This window comes from Poecilia mexicana, unplaced genomic scaffold (genome assembly GCF_051168715.1).
Source record: "Poecilia mexicana isolate PSO_F unplaced genomic scaffold, ASM5116871v1 scaffold_20, whole genome shotgun sequence".
Taxonomy (NCBI): Eukaryota; Metazoa; Chordata; class Actinopteri; order Cyprinodontiformes; family Poeciliidae; genus Poecilia; species Poecilia mexicana.
Window position 1 is genome coordinate 20866252 of NW_028263389.1, and position 20324 is coordinate 20886575.

The 20324-nt window shown below is 40.1% G+C and overlaps 1 protein-coding gene across 1 annotated transcript in view; it reads left to right on the top strand.

Annotated features, from left to right (window-relative positions):
* cdh6 (cadherin 6) overlaps nucleotides 1-20210 on the top strand; it is an 86428-nt gene extending 66218 nt beyond the window's left edge. Inside the window, exons 7-12 of the mRNA XM_015000124.2 lie at nucleotides 1622-1875; nucleotides 8569-8705; nucleotides 10535-10656; nucleotides 12912-13029; nucleotides 13999-14250; nucleotides 15402-20210. Of these exons, the coding sequence (XP_014855610.2) occupies nucleotides 1622-1875; nucleotides 8569-8705; nucleotides 10535-10656; nucleotides 12912-13029; nucleotides 13999-14250; nucleotides 15402-15910 (1392 nt within the window). The 3' untranslated portion in view covers nucleotides 15911-20210. The remainder of the gene's footprint in view (nucleotides 1-1621; nucleotides 1876-8568; nucleotides 8706-10534; nucleotides 10657-12911; nucleotides 13030-13998; nucleotides 14251-15401) is intronic.
* The last annotated feature ends 114 nt before the right edge of the window (nucleotides 20211-20324 follow it).

A 20324-nucleotide genomic window follows, 5' to 3' on the forward strand; every position in this document is an offset into this window, starting at 1 on the left:
TAGTGCTAATCTTAGTACATTTTAATTAAGACAAACTATCTGACAAGTAACATTTTTAAAAGAAATATGAGCTTTTTTAAGAATTCTTAATGTTGACAAAAAAAGATTATTTCACTTATTAAAATACATTTTTCCATGTTATAATTGAAATAATCTGGTACATTTACTTTTTAAAATCAATATTGACGAATTGTTGACTTTAAACAAGCTCCTTCATCTTGATGAAAAGTTATTTGTATGTTTGTTTTGCAGTAGAAACTGGACAAAAATACTTTGTAAGATTTAGTTTTTTCAGTGTAGACATTTTAATCCAATAAGTTTGAATCTGTTTTATTGTTCAAATCTCTACATTATAAATGCAAAATCACAGACAAAAGGATTACACTGCAAAACATAAATCTTACTGTAGAAAATACTTGGGAACATTTTGTGTTTTTGCAGTGCACGGTTTAAAAAAACAGACATTTAAGCCTCATTAGCTTAATTTTCAATATTCACATGACCTGAAATAATCTTGTTAGTCGGCCTCCATCATCTGAAGGATGTTTCCAGTGGAAATCAGGGAGAAATTTAAAAGGTTCAGAGGTGAATTTATTAAAAAAACGCTGCAAGAAGAGAGAGAAAGAAGGAAAGAGACAAACTAATGCGAAGGACAACAGGAAAGATGGAGGACAAGATAAAAACAGAGACAAGAAGGAAGATAAACACAGAAAGAAAGAAGATGGACTTTCTAGAAGAGTGAAAGATGAAGGAAAGGCTCAAATAAACAGAAATAAAAGTAAATTTCTGAAAATATTTTCTGTAATTTGCCATTTCATTTTTTTTTTTTTTAGCAAATTTGTCATGGAAAACATTGTATTTTTTATAACTAATCTGTGTCTTTCTGAGCTTTTTGTTTACTGAGGCTATCAGTAAGGATTAATCTCTGGGTTTTAGCCAATAATCAAATATTTTAACCAGTTTAAGGTGTTTTATTGAACTTATTTTGTGGCGTTTCAGGGTCTGAGCTGGAGGTTCTTTCTGCTTGGTCCACTTTTAATCAGAGAACCAGATGAGATTTCTGCACTTCATTTCATATTTTATCATGTCGAAGCCGCCGAGCGTTAATCTGTCGCGCTGATCTCTTCATTTAAAGAAGAAACACACCAAAAGGAACAGATGTCACCCTGCGAAGATCAAACCGCAGCGCTGATTGATTGTTACAGAGCCGCCGAGCGCGAGGATCAGGAAATCAAGCTGAAAAGCATCTAAAGGAGTCGACAGAAGAAAAGTTGTTTTATTTTTTCTCTTCTGTTTCTGCTCAGTTCAAATTAATCAGATCTGGAGTCTTAAAACTCCTGACATAAATCCTGGCCTTTTTTAAATGAAGGCAGCCTTGTTATCGTCATGTTTAGTTTTTTTCTCCTGTACTGAAATGCGACATGAGTCACATTATTGGATTATTGGAAGTTGTGTCCATCAGAGGTCTTGTTAGTGTCTCTGAAGACACTAAGACCCTCACATGAGGTCATTAGATGATCCCAGAGACATTTAATGAATAAAAACTGAATCTGACCTTAAAATAAACGTGGCAGGATGTTTGGATAATGAACTCAGAGCAGCGCCGTGTCTGTTGTTTCAGCCTCTGGATTACGAGAAGAAGCGTCAGTACAGCCTCCGCATCCAGGTGGAAAACCCCCCTCCCATCTCGCGCTTCTACTCCATGGGACCCTTCCGGGACGAGGCCAGCGTCAAGGTGGTGGTGGAGGACGTGGACGAGCCGCCCGTCTTCGAGCGCCCCAGCTACATCATGGAGGTGAGGGAGGACGCGGCGAGGAACACCATCATCGGGTCGGTCAGCGCGTCGGATCCGGACGACAAACACAGCCTGGTCAGGTAACCGACCGGAGCCCGACTCTGTCCCGGCACCGCAAAAAAAGTAGTTTAGTTTCTAGGGAAACATCAGATTAGAGAACTTTCAGGAAACCTTTTAGCAAGAAATAAAAACTTGTTTTAAGTCAATAATTCCTTAATGCTGATTTTAAAATGTACTAATTCCACTGGTAGATTATTTCACTTCTAGCAGGGAGTCAAACTCATTTTCATCAACATCATGAATGTTTTCTAAGGACTGGTTAAGATGCAGAATGCATCGATAAAACGACCCATCCAACCTATATCAGCCTGGCAGCCCGCCAGGCTGATATTACCAGGCTAAATGTCTTTTGTTTATTTTGAATATATATTTTTAAATACACCAATAGCAGTAATAGCCAAGACAGGTTAAGCTAGGTTTATATAGAGTAAAAGACCTGTGATCTTCAGACAGTTTAACAAAATGACGTGTTCACACAAACTACGGAAAGACGAGTTTTATTTAATCTATTGGTGTATTTTCTTTGTTGTCAACTTTTAACATTTTTTAACAAAAAAATGGAAACAGTGGGGCGACTGGAGGACTGCCATGGCTCCTCTAAAACTGGACTTAGATTTCTAGAACAAACCCTGAAATTTTACGTCTTTCTCTGTATTTGATGAGTATTTCCTAAAATTAAATATTTATAACTTCTCAAACATATGTAATCTACTGTATACAGAAGAAAACTGACTTGGTTTGACAAATAAAGTAGTATTTTAGCACAAAACCCAATAGAGTCTTGATGGCCACATAAATAGGTTTGCTGGGCCAGATTTGGCCCACGGGCCTCAAGTTTGACACGTGACGTTTTAGTGAAACAATCTGCCAGTGGAAGAAATACTTCTTCATCAGTACTATGAAGTTATTTGCTTCAAACAAGCTCCTTTTTGCTGAAAAGTTAGTCTTGTTTTAAGTGTACTAAGATTTTTGCAATAGAAGCTACACAAAAATACTTTGCAGGATTTTATGTTTTTGCAGTGAAACTGTTGTTCAGATTTTCTATAAGTGTCGTAGTTGAAAAAGATGATTGTTGGATTTAAGTGATTCCTGTTGGCTTCGGCTTAGAGAAACAAAACTTCACCTCTCAGCTGCTGTAAAGTCTTTCCTAACAGTTTGACTGTATTTCTGACTCGAAGCAACTTTAGCTGGAAAATGAAGGAAAGTGGACTGAAGGCAAATCTGCTGAAGATTTTAGTAACTTCTGGATTTGGTCAATAAAAGCTTGGCGCCCTGGAAATGAAATACTTTTAGCTTTAATGTTAGAAATGGACAAAACAAATGTCTGAGAATAATGAATGTTTATTAGATCACTACAGGCGCTGGAAACACAGAGTTACACATGCAGCAGTGGGTCCAGAGGTTCCCCCAGTTCATGCAGATCCGTAATTATCCGAATGACTCCAATAAACGGGAACGACGGCAGGGAGGTGCGAGGCGGCACCTCCTCTACGGCGCAGACTTTTTCATTTTTACGACCCTCTGAGGGAGTTGGCTCTCAAGGTTGAAGTTCCAGCGCTTTACTGCAGGTGTCAAATATGATATCATTCTCTTTTATCGCCCGTCATCAGCAGCAAAGCTTCCTGGTGGCATTTACCGCCGCTCCTCCGCGGAGGAGGGAGGGAGCCTGCAGGCTGCCTGGGATCAGGAAGTTTCTGGATTTATTGGCGCTGGTGACACACGCAGACACGTGCTCACAGGAATGCAAACACGGATCATGGGGAGGCGCAGCTTTAATGGAGACGAGGAGCACTTTGTTGCTGAGGCGTTAGAAATTCAGCCGGTGTCGTCGAATGATTAATTAATTACACTCAGGCCTTTAAAATATGTTTAGAGGACGCTGTCCTCATTAAAAGTTCAGGCTCTGGTTTTTGTCCAGCTGGCCGGCCTGACATGTGACTAAAGACCCCTGAAGGTGTTAAAAAAAAATAAAAATGGACGTTTCACTATTTACAATCTGACAGCTGCAGTTGCTAGTAAATAAAACTCAGGTTTAGTGGAGCTAAAGTGGATCTTACTCTACATGTTTGAGTTTGTACTTTGAAGCACTTCATCAGCATAAGTGGCAACAAGTTATTCCTCCAAAATTATCTCAAACATGAAGAAGAAATATTCAGGTTTTTACTCCACTAACCTGGAACAAACTTCCAGAAAACCTCAAAACTGCCGGAACACTGAAATCCTTTAGATCAAGGCTAAAAATCCAGTGGTTTACAGTTACCTTATTAAATGTCATTAAAGGTGACCTGGTATGTTTCCTTGAACAGGTTAGGATTGGTCGATAGGCTATACAAAACATGCTAATTACATCTTTTGCACAAACTTATTCTTAGAGAATGAGATTTCAGTCTGCTCAGTTCTGCCTGTTTTTAGCTCCTTTCACAATGAGCTGTTTTAGGACGTCTTGTCACTTTAAATCAGAATAAGCTGCTGGCCACGCCCCCTATTTACATTCACATGTGAAAATAGATAAAAAAAGATGTAGTTATACAACCGTTCACCTTTGAAAAGCAGAAGTGGAACCTGCTACACAGCCAACAAGAATGCAGCAAGTTGTTTCTGAATGGTAAGTCAACAGCAAAACACTTGTCTGTACGGCACATGCAGCGGTAAAACCAGCTGACCAAATGTGCTTGAACTCCACTTGGGTTGCTAGGTAACGGGCAGTGCCTGCTGATTGGTCACATTTGCAGTTTTTGAAGTGGCTCATTTTCCACACACCCAAAAACGTGACTAGTTAACTGTGTTTCATTGACCATATAATTCAAATTACAAAAATAAATTTGCGTAATAGAAACACACCAATTAAAAAATACAATCAAGTTTTTCAGTGTTGTTTTTGGCAAAACTCCAAGAGAAACGTTTTTCGCATCACAAGTCATGGGATGAACATGTTACTACTGGTGGAAACGACAAAAAGGACGACAGGAAGTGGTAGGAGGATGTTTTTTCATGACTTATCACATAAACATATTCATGTATGACTTTAATGGCGTTTCCTACTTTATGGAAACACTCCAATTGTTAAATTGTGTTTTTTCGTCAGTAGCAGAATACCGATAATGTTTTTCACTCTTTTGTCATGGAAATGCAGATGTTGTCCAAAAGTGGCTCAGTAGTTTAGTTTTAAACTCTCTGGCTGTTTTTAGAAGCAGTTGAGACCCGAATGGAAGAATGAAAATTTACAAAGATGTGAATTTTGCATAATATGTCCCCTAAAAACATTACCCAGAAATTAAACGTATGAGTCCAGAAATGTCTGGAAATTTGGAAATATTTAGGAATCATAGTTTATTAACACCAAAGATGTAAAATATGCCAACTCAGCAAAAGTACTGCAGAGGCTTCCTTAATGTTTCAGATGTTTTAGGAATAAAGACAGAATGAGAAGTAAATAATCACAGAGGAGGTGATTATTTACCGCCGTTCCCCATCTAAGAAGAATTAGCTGATCGCCAACATTCCCGTGACCCTCCGTGTCCTCCCATCCATCCGACCGGCTGCCGGCCTGCTTACTGCAGCACTTCGGATCCCTGGTCGGGCCGAGCCACCGCCGTTATCTCCTCGTCAGGGTCTGACCCAGCCAGCTGAATTATTGCGATTCTTAGAAAAGCAATTAGCAGAGCCCACATCTGACACAGATTTAACGAGGTTAGAGTTTCAGCTTGGCCCGGCGAGGCGTTCCGAGAGGAAGGAGGAAGAGGAAAAACAAATCTGTGGAAGGAGGAGAGCGGAGCGGTGATGCGTTCAGAGTCTCCCCTCGGGGTTCTCCTGCCGCTTACGCCGGCCTCGTGACGCCCGCTCCTCCATTAATCACGCTGCTGCACGGCAGAGGTCTGGCAAGCAGAGGAAACACTCCACTGCTGTGTTGTTTGTGTGAAGAGTCGACTCGTCACCACGGGGCAGAGCTGCAGAAACAACCAGATCAACCGATTCCCTTCACTTTAACTTCATGTGTTTGTTACGGATCCAGGTTAACGTTCTGATTTAAACACTTTAAATCAGAATACACTGCAAAAACACAAAATATTACCAAGTATTTTTGCCTAAAAGAATTGGAAAAATTTGTGTTTTTACATTTACGTTTTGAAGATACAACGAATAACTAAACCTTCCAAAAAAATAATTATTGTAGTAGTTTATGGATTTTATTTTTTTTCTGACCTGTTAGAACTTTTAGTCTACAGATAAATGTAATAAATCAATAAATAGATAAGATTAATTCATAAATGTAACTATTTTCCTTGCAGGAAAAGCTTCTACGAGGTGCAGTTGTATTGTGGTGCGTTTCCTCCATCAGGCCTGATCAGTGGATGCAGTGATCTGCATGGAGCTTTAATATCACGATGGCGGGTGTAGTTATAAATAACAAGCAGCCATATTGTTTACCAGTATTAGTTCAGCTGAGAGGAAATGAGAATAGTTGATTTCTCAGTTATTAATCCTCTGTAGAGTCTAATTTAATGTATTCTGATGGATTATAGTTAATATACATCAGTGATTTTTCAGTGGTTAAATTTCAGCTTTTATTTATGTTTATTGTGATGATTATATAAATAAAACCCTAATTTATGCTTTTTCTGAAAATTAGAACATCACATTAGGGCTAAATTAAAAAATATCCTTCGTATGTACTAAATGTACTTTACAGTACGTGTTTATTGGTTGGGGCTCCTTTAGCGTGTGGAGTAACTTATGATTTTAGATACGTAGCCACTACAGGAAACTCTGCGTTATTTATAAAGAGCCACTATTGTATGAGTTTATTGAGGATTTACAGTAAATATAAACTTTAGCAAGAAACGAACAGATTTTATGATGACAAATTAGCGTGTAGCTTCCAATCTATTAAGAAAAAACATCTAAAAACCAATATGTAAAACATATTGCTGGTACTTTTAGTGTCATTTTTAGTGTAAATCCAATGCAAACATTGCAGAAAAGCATTAATAAGACTTGCATTTGCTGTATCTCCTTGGTGCGGCTGGACGCTGCCAGCTGCGTTGGCAGCGACGTTTTGCTGCTCATCAGTGGCTGCCAGACGGACAGCTGTTAGGTCAGCAGTCAATGACTGTGTTGGCTTTAATGTGACATTTAGGAGTTAAAACTCATTTTCTATTGATTTGATGTGATTTCCTAATATGCATGAGCCATAATCATCATAATTAAGGAACATAAACTCCTAAAATATGCTGCCCTTTAGTAAATTTACATGTGTTACTGTAGTAAACTGTTGATTATAGTTTGAATTATTGGTCTTTCTGGTCAGAACTTTCTGGTTTTCCTTTAAAATGGACTTTAAATAACAGGATACTGACGGTTGTGTGTCATTTTCTAACTGAATAATTTACTTTACATGAAATAATTAGGGCTGGGTGATAAAATATTTTGTTTTTAAAGATTTAAATCAGGATTTATTGTGTTTCCATAGTTTAGAGAAGCGTCAGCGCGCCTCATGGGGCCATTTTGATTGACAACTTCTATTTATTTAGACTTTGAAGTCCAGGGACAGGTTACAGTTTTTCTTCTTTATTCAAAGAATAAAATTGCCAACTAATACCAGTAGCAGGACTTTGGATTTCGAGGAAAGAACTTCACAAACATATCAGATCTTTATAACTCTATGAAAGCATTAAATTTATTTTTTTTCTTAGAATCCAAAATGTCCTTCTGGTAAAATTGCATCTTTGCATCTGCTAATTCAAAAACTGTATTCTGGTAATTAATTGAAACTTCTGGCAGCCCTGATATTCCATTGCATAACTCATAGAAAGGATGATTGAAATAAAAAAACACTTTTTGAAAATATTTTCTCATTTGTAATTCCTTGTTAGAACAAGAAAGCCCAGGCCCAGCAATATATATGTAGAGGACCAATGATGCAAAATTCACATTTTAACATTTTAGTTCTTCCTTTTGGGTTTCTATCACTTCTAAAAACAAACAACTTAAAAAAAACTTGATTTTGGCAGTAAGTTAATGTTTTTTGGTGTTTGGAAAATGAGCCGTTTCAAAAACTTCCAAAGTGTAACGTCACAAATCACAGCAGGCACTGCCTGTTACCTAGCAACCACAGTAGTTCTACCCGTTACCTAGCAACTCGGGCAGAGTTCCAGCACGATTGGTCAGCTGGGTTTACCGCTGAATGAGCTGTACAATGGCTGCTGGAAAAGACCAGAGTTTTGTTGTTGACTTACCATCCAGAAACCACTTGCTAGATTGTTGTTGGTTGTGCAGGAGGCTCCACTTCTGCTCTTCAAAGATGTACGGTTGCATAAATGCGCATCTGTTTGCAGCCATTTTCACGTGAGTGTAAACGTTGAGTTACAGGACGTGACAAACTTCAGCTTAATTAGATTTATAGTGCCAAGAGGCACAAAAATAGCTCATTCTGAATAAATTATGATTATGTAAGAATGATTTTGCACAACGAATGTATTAGGCGTGTTTTGTATAGACCATACGTCCATCCTAACCTGCTCAAGGAAACTTTAAGCAGCTTCAGACTTGAATAGAGCCTTTAGTAGGTCTCACTCCAGCATCACAGGTAGGCCGGTTCAGTCTTTCACCCAGACGTACCTGATCTCCCTCCCCTTATTTCCTCTAAAGCGACCGCTCCAGATAAACACACCGCCATCTCCACAAACGTTCATCCCTCTGTGTGTTTGGTGCAGGTACACCATCGACCGGCGGACAGACATGGACCGAGTGTTCAACATCCATGCAGGAAACGGCTCTGTGTTCATCCTCCGGGAGCTGGACAGAGAGGAGAACGCCTGGCACAACATCTCCGTCATCGCCACAGAGTTCAGTAAGTACAGCAGACGGTTCTGTAGCCCTGCATTCTGACCGCCAAATTGGGTTTTTGGATCTTTGGATGTTGAAGTGAAGCGCTGGCTGGGAAATACTGTTCGTCATCCAAATGTGAGTGGCACTTGTATGGTGGAAATCTGAATAAAGAGGCCTGATTTACCTGGTGTCTGCCTCTAACTCAGGGCTGTGAAGAGGCGTTTGCTCCACTGCACTGCAAAAACTCAAAACATTACCAAATAGTTTTGGTTTAGTTTCTAGTGCAAATATCTGAAATAAGAGAAAACTGACAAGATATTGGAGCTTGTTTTAAGTGAATAATTGCTTAATGTTGAAAAAAATACTAGTTCCAGTGACATTATTCCAGTGTTTTAATTTAAATAATCTGCCAGTGGAACTAGTACTTTTTTAAAAACAGATATTAAGGAATTGTTGACTTAAAACAAGCTCCTTTATCTTGCTGCGAAGTTACCTGAAAGTTAATTTCAAGTGCACTAAGATATTTATACTAGAAACTAAACAGAAATACTTGGTAAAGTTTTGTATTTTGGCAGCTACAGATTTTTCTGTTTTCACTTTACCCAAACCAACCTGTTTTTTCTGAAAAAGTAGTTTGGGATCTTAAATCAGAGCTTAAGATCCCAAAAAGCAACACACCACACCCTGAGCTAAAGAAATTCAACAACAGAGGGAAAGAAAGTTGCTGGGACTCAGAGAACCACATGGAGCCTCACCAGGACTGGACTGCCCACCAAAATTACTCCAAGATCCAGGAGGCGACAGAAGACCATCTGGGAGGGTCAGGGGTCAAACCAAATGTTTCCACACGTCAACAAAAGCTTCAAGTTGGACGTGTTTGCACTTTGATTATACTTATGGAGAAACCCTGAGAAGGTGCATGGTAGATGAGGCTACAGATGCTGAGGTGTTTCTGTGTGTATTTGTATAACAGAAACACACACAGGTCTCACACACACACACACACATGGTTAATGAATGATTGGTAGCAGATGGCAGTTCCTGATCTGTGGTGGCGGCTTCTATGCCCCACAGCCACCAAAGCACAGAAACTAACTCCAGATTGAAACTACAAAAACAAGCAGATGCATCATGGGTAACGTAGTGTTAAATGAAGGGGTTGTCTCTTTGGCAGATGAAATTGAGAGAGTGGCTTGGATTTAATTACATTGTGCGCCTGAATAAAGACCAGATTATTCAGGTGTTTTTATTTACAAATTAATGGTGTGAAGCAACTTAAAATCTGGACTGACGACACGTGAAACAATTTTGCTGAATTAAAAGCGTTTCTGCCAAAATGAGATTCCTCCAGAGAGACTCTGGATCAACCAGGATGTTTTGTGTAGCTTCCCTCACTTATAAGCGAAATCGTAATCATATCTGAAATTAAAATTAGTTTGACTTTTAGAATCTGTTGGGGGTAAATTTCAAAAGTAAATTAATTTTTCAGCAAACTTCAGTTTTCTGTTTTTCAATTACAGTAATTACAGCTATTACTTTGAAGTTGCAGCTATAATAAGTTAATGTGTTTCATTTTCGCTTATTGTGATCGAAACGCTTCAAACTTCTGCGCAGATTTCACATTTAAAGTCTTACACTAACATGTTAAAGCAGTAGAGGCTGTTATTTGTTGTTGCTTAGTGTTTGTTTTCTTTCAAACAACCCATTATTTATTTATATACACATAATTTGATTTAGATATAAGCGGTTGCCTGGAAACGCAGCCAAAGCCTCACACATGTTCAGCACCACACTTGTGTGAAGGAATAATTATCCGTGTGAAGTCACTGTGTCCACCTTTGTGTTTCCCAGACAACCCGCGACAGATAAGCCGTGTGCCTGTACACATCAGAGTGCTGGACGTCAACGACAACGCTCCAACATTTGCCACCAATTACGAGACGTTTGTGTGTGAGAACGCCAAGGCTAATCAGGTCAGTTATTACGCCGCATAAAGCCATCGCCATGGTTTCATCCGGACCTCACCGCTAGGATTAGGTGTCCAATTAGCAGACCTCAGAGAGAATTTGCAAGTCTGTCACATGTGTTTTAAAAGGACTAGATGCTTGTTCCACATCCCAGGTCCTGAAAAAAAACCTCTCTTTTTCAAATAGAATAAAGAAATCAAAGGTAGAGTCAAAGGAATATCTATTAACTTTAGTTCTTTGAGTGTGGTGATGCGGGTTATAGCTACTGAAGCTAACAGCTACTCAAGCCAGCAGCTACAGATCACTGTGGGAAAACACAAGTGTCAGGTTTTTTTCTGATTTCTCATTTCTTGTTGGTAAAACATGCTAGTGCTAGGCTAGCGTGTTTGTTTTGGCTGTATTTACCCAGAATGCCCTGCTCTATTGTCTGCTTCCTGCTTCTGGAGCTGCACCAGAGTTGAATTTAAAAAAAAGGAAACATAGTTTAATGGCTTTAGTTTAGAGTTTAAAACTCAAGTTGCCTTTATTTGCCAGATTGGACACTGGAAGGCCAAATCTAAACCACGTCTTCCTGATGCTGCTTGGAAAAAAAAAAAAGTCCGCTTATTGTCTGCAAGGATGAAACCATCCTTTATCTGTTATGTCCATTCGCTGTTTTATTGTGTGATTCACGCATGTTGAAATGTTTGCAACACGGGAAGTCTGCAACAAAGGGAGGCTTGACAACCTGGCCTTGTACAGGAGGAGATAATGTATAAAAACATCAGTGTAGGAAGCAGGCCGGGCCTGTCAGGGCTGTTTGAGACCCAGTGGGATGAAGGATTGTCCTGTGCATAAATGAAGGCCTGACTTAAAGCTCATGGCCTCTTTTTAAAAAAAAAAAAACCTAGAGACAAGCTCAGATGATCAACACTTTAGTTTTAAGATGGAAAGCTGCAATAAGACACAACCGGTCTTTAAAGAAAGTATTCAATGTTTTATTTTTCTCTTAGTAATAAATGTACCCTGACTGTAAGACATGTCTGAGTAAGGAAGAACGTAGGATGGCATAAAAAACATCATTTAAGGCAGATGAACAAAAATACCATCGCTTGAGCTGCTCTGAGGCTTACTTGGGTTGATGACATCACAAGAGGCACCAAAGAGCTGGTTAGCATTTTTTTATTGTGTGGAAGCAACTTTTTACAGATTTTGAAACATTTGAGTTATTTCTTAGGACCAGTACAAGTTTCTCAAGATTGGAGAGATTTTCCTTCTGTTTTTTACCCAGGAACGTATGACGGCGTACTGAAGCCAATGTAGATTTCCATAAAAGAAAACTCAGAAATGTTGTTTCATTTCAGAAATGTTCTAGAAAAACAAAAAACTGAAATGTTTTAGTTTGAAAAGTATAAAATTCTCAACCTTTGAAATTTTTCTGAGTTTCAAAAAGTCAAAAATCTTTAACTTTTCAAACTCATAAATCTATACATTTATAAAATTCAGGGGTTCTTGGCAGAAAATGTCACCTTTTTTTCTATCTACAATGACCCTAATCCATCGTTGTAGGAACCAGAACATTAAAGTCTTAAAGATGTTCCACATCTGGACAAAAAGTGACATTATTAAGCCTACTTCATGTTGTCAGACAGGTACTATTCCAGTATTTATTTTTTTTTACTTTACAGGTCATGTGAGAATCAGTTCAGAGTGTAACTTGTGAATTTGAAGCAAAAAACTAATTTAAAAAACGGTCATTAAAGCTTGACAACAGTTTTAATCTGTTTTCTTTGCTCACAGATCATAAATCTGTTGCTAAAATGATTTTAATGTTTTTGCTACAACCTGCCTGAATCATCTGACTGTTTAATAGGGGCCAGGTTTTACTTTGGCCTCATTTATTCTAGAAAAAAAGTTGACAAAAGCAACATTGGAGTCCATAAAATACAGAAGAGTAGAGCAGCAGTTTATTTTAAAGAGATAAAAATAAAGTTTTTTCTCCTGAATCGGGTCAGTAAACAACCAATCAACACCCCGCCTTTGTTGGGAAAGTCCTGGATCGGTTCCTGCACATGTGCTTTTGTTTTAATGACCCCATCCTGGAAACCCACCAAGAATCCTCTGGTGTGTAATGCTGGAACGCATCCATGGAGGCTTTCTTCATACTTTCCAAGTCAAATCATATTAATTTCACATGCATTGTTGCAACCAATTCAGAGCTGCTGTTATGTTTTGAACGGGTCAGAAACGGGTCTCTGACGTTTGCGTTTCCGTCGTTGCAGAGGATACAGATCGTGAGCGCGACGGATCCAGACGAGCCGCTGGGAGGACATCGCTTCATCTTCAGTCTGGCTCCGGAGGCCGTCGGGAAGGCCAACTTCTCCGTTCGTGACAACAAAGGTCAGGTTATCCTCTGGGTCTGATGTGGAGGTGGAGGGCCACACCTTCGATTCAGTTCACTGACACAGCGCCAGTTCATGACAAGTCATCTCAGAACACATCGCAAAACAACCTTTTGTTACATTCTTGTACTTTCATTTGTGTTTCTATTTCTTCTAAAAATGGTCCACACACTTAAACACCTGTTTTCTGACATGAAGTTAATATTTTTTAGTGTCTGGAAAGTGAGCCGTTTCAAAAACCTCTAAAAAGTTAAATTACATTCTACAGGCACAGCGCCGTTACCTAGCAACCCCAGCTGAGCTCCAGCACATTTTTATCAGCTGGTTTTACCACTGTACAATGGCTGCTGGAAAAGACGAGTGTTTTGTTGACTTACCATCCAGAAACCACTTGCTACATTCTTGTTGGTTGTGCAGGAGGCCCCACTTCTGCTTTTCAAAGATGCTCGGTGATATAGTTGTGCATCTGTTTGCAGCCATTTTCACATGTGAGTGTAAAAGTTCAGTTGGTGGGCGTGACCAGCAGCAGATTACTTGGATTTAAAGTGACAGGACGCATAAAAACGGCTCATTCTGAAAGGTCCGACGGCGCATTATGGCCGTTGTAGATGGATTATAAACTTCTACCAAAAAACGCAGGAATTTCTGAGTTACGAAAGTCGAAAATGTTCCACTTTTAAGATTCAGAAACATCCAAGTTTTTTTCTAGAAAATTTCTAGATTTCTTATAGCGAGTTTTTGACTTTTCCAAAATTTGTCAAAATTCTGTGAGATTTTTGGCAGAAATTGACCTTTTTTTTTTTTGTTGCTCTACATTGGGCCCTAACTTGCCCTTGTGGAAAGACAACAGATGTAACAAACATGTTTGGCAAGCTGATCTGTTTAGCTAACAATAACGGTATTTCCCATGAGTGATGCCCTGCAGCCTGCATGCAGGTTCTGACCCTGTGGCCCGGTTTGTCTCCAGACAACACGGCCTGGATCCTGACCAGGAGGAACAGCTACAACAGCCTCCAGAAGAGCGTGTACCACGTCCCGGTGGTGATCATGGACGGGGAGTTCCCGGTGCAGAGCAGCACCAACACGCTCACCATCAGGGTGTGCACCTGCGACCGCGAGGGCAACATGAAGCTGTGCAACCCGGAGGCGCTGACGGCGAGGGCGGGGCTCAGCACCGGCGCCCTGGTGGCCATCTTGCTCTGCGTCGTCATCCTGCTCAGTGAGTTAATGAGCTCCGCGGAGGAGTCCGAGCCCTGGCAGGTGTTTCAGAGGCGGTTTCATATTTCACTTCTTAATTTGAAGCGTCTCCTCTGGTGGGTGGATTATTGTCAGGAACAACAGCTGCCATCATAATTTAGTTTGAGCCGACTGTGACCAACGAGTTTCAGGGTGACAAACGTTAATAAATAAAAAGATAAATTAAAATCCTGAGCTTTAGGAGGATGTGCAAGTCTACAGTGCAAAAGCAAAAAGTCTCATCTAGAAAACAGTTTACTGATTATTATTGAAAAGGGTTTCAAAACTACATCATTATAATTTATTGCAAAATTACTGGAACAACAAATGACCAGAGGTGACGGCTAAAAACCTAAAAACACTGATTTGAACCTTGACCTCAAACCTTAAAGATGAACTGCTGCTCAGTCATGTTGCACTACAAAAACACAAATCCTACCAAGTATTTTTATCTAGTTTCCACTGCAAATATCTTAAAATTAACTTTTCAGCAACTCCTTAATAATAATAATAAAGTTCCACAGGCTGATTATTTCACTTATGGGGAAAATGTCTAAGTGGAACTAGAACTTTTCCAGCAACATTAAGTAATTCTTGAAGCTCATATCTCGCTGAAAAGTCAGTTTTGTCTCATTTAAAGCGTATTAAGATACTTGCACTTGAAACTAAATCAAAAATAACTTGTAAGCAGCTTTTCAGCAAGAAATAGGAGTTTGTTTTAAGTCAATAATTCCTTAACATTGATCAAAAATACCAGTTTCATTGGCAGATTATTTCACATTTTCCCAGTGGATCTGGTATTTTTTATCAATATTATTGACTTAAAACAAGTTTTTATATGTTGCTGAAAGTTACTTGAGTTAAAATATTTAAACTGGAAATCCTTGGTGAGATTTGTTTTTACAGTGTAAGACGATGTAGACAGAATTAGGCTTTGATTGAACCCAGAGAATCCAGCTCCATATGGCTCCTTCATGTAGCTACGGTGGCCCTGAGCGGACACAATGCATAATGCAGTGGTACCAGGCTGTGCTGAACAAAGTCCATGAACATCAGTGGAAAACCAGTTCCCTGTGGAGGGTCAGCGGCCGTCACAGCCACGTCTCTGATTTGTGGTGTTTGTTTGTGCCGCAGTGATCGTGGTTCTGTTCGCCGCCCTGAGGCGCCAGAGGAAGAAGGAGCCTCTGATCATCTCCAAGGAGGACGTCAGGGACAACGTCGTCAGCTACAACGACGAGGGCGGGGGAGAGGAGGACACGCAGGCCTTTGATATCGGCACGCTGCGCAACCCGGAGGCCATCGAGGAGAGCAAGCAGCGGCGGGACATCATCCCCGAGACCTTCTACCCGCCGGTCCGACGGCCCGTGGCGCCGGCGCCGCCGCCCAGCCGGGACAATAACGGCGACGTGAGGGACTTCATCAACCAGCGCCTGCAGGACAACGACAGCGACCCCACGGCGCCGCCGTACGACTCGCTGGCCACCTACGCCTACGAGGGCAACGGCTCGGTGGCGGAGTCGCTCAGCTCGCTGGAGTCGGTGACCACCGAGGGCGACCAGGACTACAACTACCTGAGCGAGTGGGGGCCGCGCTTCAAGAAGCTGGCGGACATGTACGGCGGCGACGACGACAGCGACTCCTAACAAGAACCCGACGCGGACGGAAGCGTGACGTGAAATCCGGACTTTCAGGCGGTTTGGGCCTGTGGAGGCGCGGCCGGCGTGAGGGTCGGGTTCCCGCGCCGTCCAGCCGGTGGCCCGACGTAGGCTTTGTGTGTCCAGTCAGTGTTAGTTGCGTTTTTGCAAGGACGCAGTGAAGACTTTTTCTTTTCCTTTTTTATTTTTCTGTGTGTGTATACAGGGTCCAAACGAGGCCCGAATATATCAACGGATTTTATTTGTTTTTTATTTTTTCCCCGGAGCTGCCTGAGACTTCCGGACTCTACAAGCAGCTTGGTGACCAACGGATATGCCGACGTATTTTTCAGTGTTTCTGGGACTAAAACATGCTGCATATTGTGAGTTCTATCTTAGCTTGTGTGCGTACGGTAATATGACAGTCCGCTGTACAGTTTCCTTTTCTAGGGATTTTTATCTCTGCCCACTAATTCAGTCTGAGGTTAATTCACCCCAGAGCGATACGGGAGGCAGTAGCTGCATTTCCATTCGTCGTAAAGATTGTGCAAATTTTGACTATGAAAATAAATTTACCACTTTCTAAAAAAAGAGATGGTTTTCAGTTGCTATGCAGAATTGGTCAGAACTCTGACCACTAGATGGCAGTGAAGTGCTTCTAGCACGATTGATGGTTTGCGTACAATGTGCAACAACAGGCATTGATGAAATAAACAGTCCACCATCCAGGGCTTTCTGGTGGTTTGTTGTAAAGTTACGAGTTAAATGATTCAGATTGTTTTTAAATATTTTAACTAATTTATATATTTCACAACACAGCAATAGGATCACTTTTTTTGCACCCAGTGATTCATGTGATCAACAACCGGATGTTACTACTGGCGGAAACGACAAAGAAAACAGGAAGTAGGAGACTAATGGTGCTGTGTGTTTTTAACGCGTTTCTTATTTAATGGAAACACTGCATTTGCATCAACCAACAAATTTTTGCGCACATTTGTGATGGAAACGCAGCTACTGTCTGCTACACCTCAATATAAAGTGAAATGTAAACAGTTTTGAGGTTTTCGTTGTGAGGTGATGGATTATTTCCTCCCAGTAGAGGAATGTTTAAGAACTACCTACACAGATTATTTTAGTTTTAATCTGATCCAATGAGGAAAATACTGGTCTTGTTAAAACTTCTTGCTGACTTCACTAGAAATGAGAGAAGTTCTGAATCACTTCCCTTTTGATCTTGGTAGAAAGTTTTGGTTATACACAATTTACTGAAAAAGAGTTACAGCGTTATCAACCAGTGACTATTTTCCACCATCTTGATTTGTAAAAATTTAAATCCAGGCATTTTCTTTTAGCTAATTAAAAAATATCTTACCATTTCTATCATGTTATCCTTCCACTAAATTTTCTGCTAACCTGCCAATGTTTTGTGGCTGTTCTTTTGATGTATGCAGATTGAACTTTTTAAAATGAATGAAAATAGTTTTTCCCAGGAATAAAGTCTCTGGCCTCCAAATCAAATACTGGAATTGACATTTTGTACTAAGAAGCAGCAGTTGTGCAACAGAAATGTGCCAAAAAGCAAAGAGGACCAGTATTTTCCTTCCTCACGCCTCATTACATACACTGTACCTCGCTGTGGAGCCAGAGCAAACGCTCGGCTTTACCCAGCTGATTTCCTGCGGGACCTCCAGCCTCCTCCATAAAGATGCTTATCGAAGGGGCACCTGACCTTTGAGTGGCGCAGAATTAGGCTTTTAAACCCAGAAGATTGTCCTCGGCTCGGAGAGAAGGTCAGCGCATCGACGAGGACACACGAGAGGTTCGCTTTAAATGTGATTTGGAAAACAAAGGCGAGCGATCCTTAAGCTGCAGTATTAACAGAATTAGTCGAAGACCTTCTGAAGATGAGTAAACAGCTCTGAGTTCAGCCCAGTGTCTGTTTCTGAGAGGGGAGGAACTACAACATGCTCTGCCCTCGCTTGAACGAAAGGCCAACCTGTGAAGAGGCTGACATTTGTTAGACATTTGGAACAGAAATAACACAATGGCATAATTGCCAAAGAGCTACTTTCTTCTCCACGTCTGATGGCTACTAAACATGCTGGCTGATGATAGAGGCTGGAAAACTCTGAGAGGTTACTATAAAATGTTGTTTTGTTTATTAACTTCAGTTTTCAGACTGAAGCAGTGTTGCTACAATAAGCATTTAATCATCAGCACAGGAAAAAGTCAGAGGCTGTATAAGTGGAACAGGAGGGTTCATCACACATGGCTAATTGCTAACCCTGATAACCTAGCAACCAGTGGTGACCAATGACAAGGCGACGACGTCCCACCTGAGTCAGAATCTAAAAAATGAAAATGGTGGCCATGTTTTTTTTTGTTTTTGCATGAGTTCTAAAATTTGAATTTTACTTTAAAAACCGTTGTAGCTGATTTACCAAACGCTGAAATGTAGACATTCAAATTTGTTAAAAGTTGAGAGAATGAATAGACCAATACAAACCAACATAGATTCACATTTCTTCAGCTAGAAATGCTATGCTAAAAGCTAGCATGGTTAGCAACACAATAATTTTCATCCTCAGTAAAGACATGCAGTTAGCTTACATTTAGAAGAAAGCTGTATGGTTCATTCTCCTAAAATCTAAACATTTCCTTCTGTCCGCTTATTCGACTATCATGTTCAGACCAAGAACCCACAGAGTTGCACCTTTCTTTGCTAGACTCAGGCTAACAATGCTAACAGTTAGGATCTGCAAAGACAACGTTGTTTATTGTGTTTCATTTATTAATGCAAATGATTAGATTCGATACCCAGAAGTTGACACAGATTTTAACATTTGGCTACCAGCATTTTGAAGCTATTAGCTGCTGCTTACATTTCTCACAGAAAAGCTACAGTATGCCATTTCCTGCTCCCTTGAGTTTACTCTAGTCTGGTAAAAAAAATAAAGAAAAAAACTGAGTTACTACTACAGAGCGCCCAGTTATTTTTATATTTAACATATAAAAGTAGAAAGTTACATTCCCACCCAAGGATTATAACCATCCACTTCTTTGGCTACTAGCATTTCAAATATTAGCTGCTTTAAAGAAGAAAATGTTACCGTATGTGACCACATCCCACTGTCTACATTTTTACGCTATGATCAAGTAAACCTTATAGTAGGTTGACCATTAGCATGGGGGCACTTATAAATATGCAAGCTAATAAGCAGCAACACGTTCTTGTTGGAGATTTGAATTACAGTAATAACAGTTAGCATCATTAGCATTAACATTCTGAATTTAGTTCTAACCAACATATGCCTGATAATTATTAGCATTACTAACACGTCAAAGTTGACAAATAATTTAATAGCCTAAACTAACTAATCCTCCACTTTGGTTACTAGCATTTCGACGCTAATTAAGCTACACACTTATGTAAAACAAAAAACTTACAGCTTACTACCTGTTTCTACTGACTACCTGGCTGTTGGACAGTCCAACAAGTTCATCATTAGCATAGCAAGGCAGCTGAACATAGCAAAAACCTAACCTGACTCAAGAATCACTGGATTAGCTTCATAATGCTAGCGCAGCTAGCTGTATTAAACTTCTACATGCTAATGATTAGCATTGCAAAGCGACTGAACTATTAAACTTTGATTTCATTGTAAAGCATCTTTGAGACAGATAAAAAAGTGCTACATAAGCCTGATGTCATTTAATTTCACAAACTAGCTTCTGCGTTAGCAACTAGCATTTGCAAGCTATATTAGCTAGTAACAGTCATCAGAAAACTCTTCTGGATAACTTATTAAACTTTTTGTCTAGGCTGGTAGAGTGGTTGTCTTGTTTTTGTCACCACTGCGGGTTGCTCAATTCTCAAGGCTAGCTAATCATTAGCCGGATAGCTAGCTGGTATCTTTCAGCTTGATTTTGTCCGTTTAGCTGCACCATTCAAGATCTCAAATGGATGTAAACAGAAAAGTGTTTTATTTTACCGTTTCCAATCATGTCACCATTACTGGGTTTTTTCTTTTCTTCTTTTTGGTGTGTGAGGCTAACGGTTGGAGACGCTGAAGTCCAGATGCAGTAGATCTGTGGTTGTAGATGTGCAGACGCGGTGAGCCTCGCCTCTTCTATGCTATAACTCCGTCGGTGGCAATGTGGTTGAGTTTTGTTTATGTAGAAACAATCCGAGAACTAGTGGTAGTGTTCGGGGGCCCGACGCGACCGGCCATTCATCACTCTGCTTTGTAAACCGTGATATTTTGTACTGAATATTTATATGACATATTAAATATGTTTAAAATGAGGCCGTCTCTGCGAGGTTTTCTGTGAAAGATGGAAAGTTTAATTTGAAAAATGTGGCAGCAGCTGCAGGCGAACACAGCAGACACTCTGTGGCCCTCTCAGGTATGTACAGCTT